This window comes from Engraulis encrasicolus, chromosome 2, assembly GCF_034702125.1.
Source record: "Engraulis encrasicolus isolate BLACKSEA-1 chromosome 2, IST_EnEncr_1.0, whole genome shotgun sequence".
Lineage (NCBI taxonomy): Eukaryota > Metazoa > Chordata > Actinopteri > Clupeiformes > Engraulidae > Engraulis > Engraulis encrasicolus.
The window spans coordinates 37,279,384-37,284,383 of NC_085858.1; the positions used below are offsets into that span (position 1 = coordinate 37,279,384).

General features: G+C 47.8%; 1 protein-coding gene across 1 annotated transcript in view; it reads right to left on the reverse strand.

The window, feature by feature from the left end:
* The window catches only part of rapgefl1 (Rap guanine nucleotide exchange factor (GEF)-like 1), an 89,264-nt gene extending 86,984 nt beyond the window's left edge, over positions 1–2,280 (reverse strand). Inside the window, exon 1 of the mRNA XM_063187836.1 lies at positions 1,024–2,280. Within this exon, the coding sequence (XP_063043906.1) occupies positions 1,024–1,414 (391 nt within the window). The 5' untranslated portion in view covers positions 1,415–2,280. The remainder of the gene's footprint in view (positions 1–1,023) is intronic.
* Positions 2,281–5,000: the final 2,720 nt, after the last annotated feature.

A 5,000-nucleotide genomic window follows, 5' to 3' on the forward strand; every position in this document is an offset into this window, starting at 1 on the left:
AAGAGGCATAACAACTGCGTTATAACCTGCTTAGTTACCACAAGATCTGGTGCCAAGTCGACGTTCTCCTATACACATTTCTCACTGGTGCTGCACAACCTCATGTTTTAAATGAAATTATGCCCACCAAAGGAAAATAGATTTTGTTAGATGTGTGACAACAGTGATAAGGATATTGAGAACTGCCTAATTTGTCGACAAATATCGACTGTTTTCCTGATTTTCCCCTCCCTTTAGAGGAGGAGGGTGACCTCGTTTCCCGCTAAATTAATAAATAAACGCACGCGTGCAGTTTGTGTAAATAGGCTTCTGTGAAGCTGCGCCGCCGCATGAATGAACTCACAGCCCTAAAATGCCTGCTGCCACATGCGAGGCAGTCCACTTACATTACCGCTTTCTATAGCAGGTGCAATATTATGCCACAAAAATGTTGTGCGTAAAGTACCATGTGTCAGTGTAAGAATGAACAGCCTTGCTGCTGATCTGATGCAGTAAAAACATAAACTCTCTCTCTCTCTCTCTCTCTCTCTCTCTCTCTCTCTCTCTCTCTCTCTCTCTCTCTCTCTCCATATGAGCCAATTTCGTAACCCATGCATAAGACTGGCGTAATTATGTAACCTTTGAAGAACTCTATGTAGAGCAGCAGCAGTGCGTTACAGCTCCCAATACACATTCACAAGTGCTGTGGTGTTTCACCAGCGTATGGTACAGTAAAAGTGAACAAACGGCCAAATACATTGCTAAGAGGAGAACACTTTGTTGAGAGGGGTGTTGTCAACAGCAAACTTCATCCCATACATTCTGACAGATATGCTACAGTCTCACTATTAAACGGCGAGTGCCTACAGTAGGGACAGGTGTTTTCACATTATGCATTCACAACGCACGCTCTAGAAGAAGTGTAGACTAAGCACCTTATTTCTGCTGTACGTGGCCTGATCTGTGGAGGTAACCCGCTGGGATTGCATGCGTGTGATACAGTGGGTGTATATGTAGTTTATTGTATTTGACTTGACAACATACCTGTGCAATTTCCAAAGCGCTTCCCCGCCACACTATCCAACAGCGCCAGCGCCAGATTGTCCGGTGTGTCCGGGGGCAGGGGGGTCCAGTTAGTATCCAGACTTGCCTCGGAGCTCTGCTCATCACTGGATAGAGATGGACTTCTGATGTCCGCCGTGGCGGAGGGCCAGCACGGAGCCTCTTCGGTGTCCGGGCTGAACACCTCCCGGGCCGGACCGCTCTCGGGTGAAGTCTCCCTGAAGAAAGGAAGGCCCACGACTCGGGACAGGCTGGCACGTCGCCGCGAAGCCCCGGTGGCAGTCGTTCCCTTGTCCCCGAAGCCACCAGCTCGACTAAGGGCAGTGGTCTGTTTTTTCAAAAACTTTTCCAAGGGCTTCATTCCGGCCGGCATTTTGATCGAATACCGCAAGAAGGCCCGGCAGAACACTAATTACTGCGATAGTATTGAGCCTCCACAATAACCGTAGGTACCTGCGCTTCTACATGGTAGACTACTGGGCTATTTCCTGCGATGAATCGCGATGCTCTCTGTGTACCAATTGTCTCAAAGGGAAAACCAACCCATCAGTCAGTGGCCAAAGCCAGTGCGTAAATGCAGACACGAATAACACGATGTAAATGCCCAGTGACGCCCTCTCTACAGAGGATGGCTTGGCATTTACCGCGTCGCCAGCATTTAGGTTATCGTTCAAACCCAGCAGTGATCCCGAGGCTACCGCTTTCCCCACCTCTGCAGTTATGCAGACCACGTCCACAGACTGTACTCACGATATCAGCATCCGTGTGCGATAAAACAGAATCATTGCTGAATTGCTTGCTGTGCAAAAACAAGCAATGCGGCGACTGCGAGGCAACAGCCTTGAATAGAACACAATGAATGAACGCGGAAACAAAAGATAGGAATAACAAGAGGATTGTAAACACATAGACCAGCGACAGTTTCACTACTGAGTCGGCTGCGTTGATATATGGTGGGTCGTTGCTTCAAATGGGTAATGCCGTCAGGCGTCTCAGAAATCCATCAGTTTTCTTCCTTCAAACGTGGCTGAGAAGGCTCCTTTTGAAATCCGAATGGCTGCAAACAGACTCGGTTGCCTTTCAATGGACTCCTGTTTTCCCTCTGCGTCGGTAGCCTGCCTTTCAGCGAAATGATAGGCATTGAACGGCCGCTCTCTCGCTCTCACACACGACTACGATACACACACCCACCAGGGAGGTGCGAGTGTGTCGAGTACGAGCTTGCTGCTTTCACCTCCCTCTCTTGCCGTTCTGCAGTTGCGCGTTTGCTGGTATTCCTGTCTTGTATGATAGTAGGCTAGGTGAGACACGTGTGGGTGCGTATTTCCCCCGCTCACCGGTCACAATTGAAAATGAGACTGTGTGGCTATTGTTTAATCCAGCATAGGGAAGTCATTTGTTTTCCTATCAGTTGAAATCCATTCCATTGTCTATGCCAACATACCAAGTAGCCGCCTGAACGGAGATATATGGCACATACTTGATAATTAGTCTAATTGATTAATTGCTTTAAGTCAGTCTGCCTAATCATGTAATCCAAATCTACTGGACCAGCCTAGGTTATTGTGCCTGCCTTTGTCACTGATCATAATCATATTGGAGGATTCTTGGGATAGGCTATTGTTTATGTCTATAATAGAATTTGAACCCTGAACCTTACCCCATACTAACCAAATAGGCGTGCGCAATGCTTCAGGTAACATTAGTATTAGCTAGGCGGTCTGAACTCGTGTCTGATCTACACAACATAATAGTAGGTTGTGCTGGTGTGGCCTTCATGCACGCACCGCTGCCTGTCAATGGCACTGTAGCAGCGACCCATTAATTACTTTGAGCAGTGAAGCCAGCGAAGACGTTTCAACAACAGCTTCACGACGCGCTAGCCTCTGCGACGTCAGCTTATTTAACGAAGAGAGCCTGCTCGGGTGTCCGTGTAGTGACAGCCGAAAAATGTTAAGTAGAAGATGATCTCGCTGACCCGTGACACCGTACCGTTAGACGGTAGCATGTTACTCAGAGGTCTGAGACCTGTGTGTGTGTGGATCTTGTTACCTCAGAGTGTGGCTCGGACAACCGCGGAGACACAACATGCCCTGTAGACAGACTCCGCCACCAGTATCTCACCAGTAGCAGCACCAAGCGCACGCACGCAAATGCACTGTGACCTTGTGGCAGGTCAGTGAGCTTTAGCCTTTAGCCTTTAGCCATAGCAGTTATTCCGAGGTGGGTTAGGGAATTTTCTTTTGAAAAAAAAAAGCAGAGAGAAGTTATAACTTCTACATTTCTCTTCTTTCGGCAGGTGGTAGCTGGGCATTTACGGCTAGGCCTGTTATCTTTCAGGATCAATGACGGAAGTTGCTTTCCAGTGAATTCAAACTGGCAATGGGTAGACTACTTCTGCTAAATCAGACCAGGAGAGGTAGGGAAATCACACAACACGGTTCCCAGAAAAAAATAGGTCAGGCTATTTATTAAATAGGCCTATGAGTTCAGTGGTTGTATAGGCATAGGCATCACACGACTAAAAAATATTGTTTTGTTGTTTGAAATACAAAAGTAAATCATTTTTTTGTCCAGCAAATTACCAACAATTTTAAGAATTACATAGCCCCCTCCTAGAATGACCTAGACACCTTACAGATACAATGTGTGTTCTCATCTCTGATGCTTAGGGAAAGAACCCTTTAACCTGATGTGAGCACACAGGCTCCACTGTGCTGACGTGTGTGTAGGCTGTGTGTGTGTGTGTGTGTGTGTGTGTGTGTGTGTGTGTGTGTGTGTGTGTGTGTGTGTGTGTGTGTGTGTGTGACATCACCATTGATGCTTGGAGAAAGACAACTGAAGAAAGTGATGTGTTCCATCTCCACCATGCTGACCCTGTGTGTGTGTGTGTGTGTGTGTGTGTGTGTGTGTGTGTGTGTGTGTGTGTGTGTGTGTGTGTGTGTGTGTGTGTGTGTGTGTCTGCGTGCCTGCGTGCGTGTGTGTGTGTGTGTGCGTGTGTCTGCGTGCCTGTGTGTGTGTGTGTGTGTGTGTGCGTGATGTCATGGAAACTCCCTCAGAGATGGTGGATGTGATGCTGCATCTGCACTACGGCCGATGGAGGAAACAGCCTGCCTGCTTTACACCAGAGGTGTGAAAAAGAAAGTGTGATGTCACATATATATGCGCCAACACACACACACAAGCGTGCACACACACACACACACACAGGCCGTTTGGAGCTTGCCTGACTTGCACAGGCAAGGCAGGTCACGCTGCTATATTAAGAAAACTGGAAATAGAGGAAATTGTAACAGCGCTCATGACGTACACACACACACACACACACACACACACACACACACGCTTTGGCTTTATATAGTATAACTTAATTTAATTCTGTACGATGGACGCGATGCGTTGGATCATTTGCTATTCTGTACTTAAAAAACCCCTATCACTCTCATGTCCACCCTTTCTCAGAATCATCTGACTTCTCCTATCTCCTCAAATGTCCCCCTCCTCCACCTTCTCCTATCTCCTCAAATGTCCCCCTCCTCCACCTTCTCCTATCTCCTCAAATGTCCCCCTCCTCCACCTTCTGCATTTCTCTGTGTGTTGGTGGGTTGCTGTTTATTTTATAACTGGCAACTGTGGAGAGTAATTTAGAGGAAGTGCGTAAAGTGTGAGAAGTGGGGACTCCACCAGACACACCAGGTCTCACACCACACACACACACACACACACACACACACACACACACACACACACACATACACACACACACTCAGCGTCCACTCATAGTGGTCACATGTCCATCTGCCACGTGGAACGTCTTGCGTGGCCTCTGGGCGGCACAACTTCCCATGATAGCCATGACGGACAAGTGATGATTCACCGCTGTCATGTCAACTGTTGCCGTGGCGTTGTCACAGAGCCTGTGAAATACTGTAAGTAACGTCATGGATGTTTGGCACGGT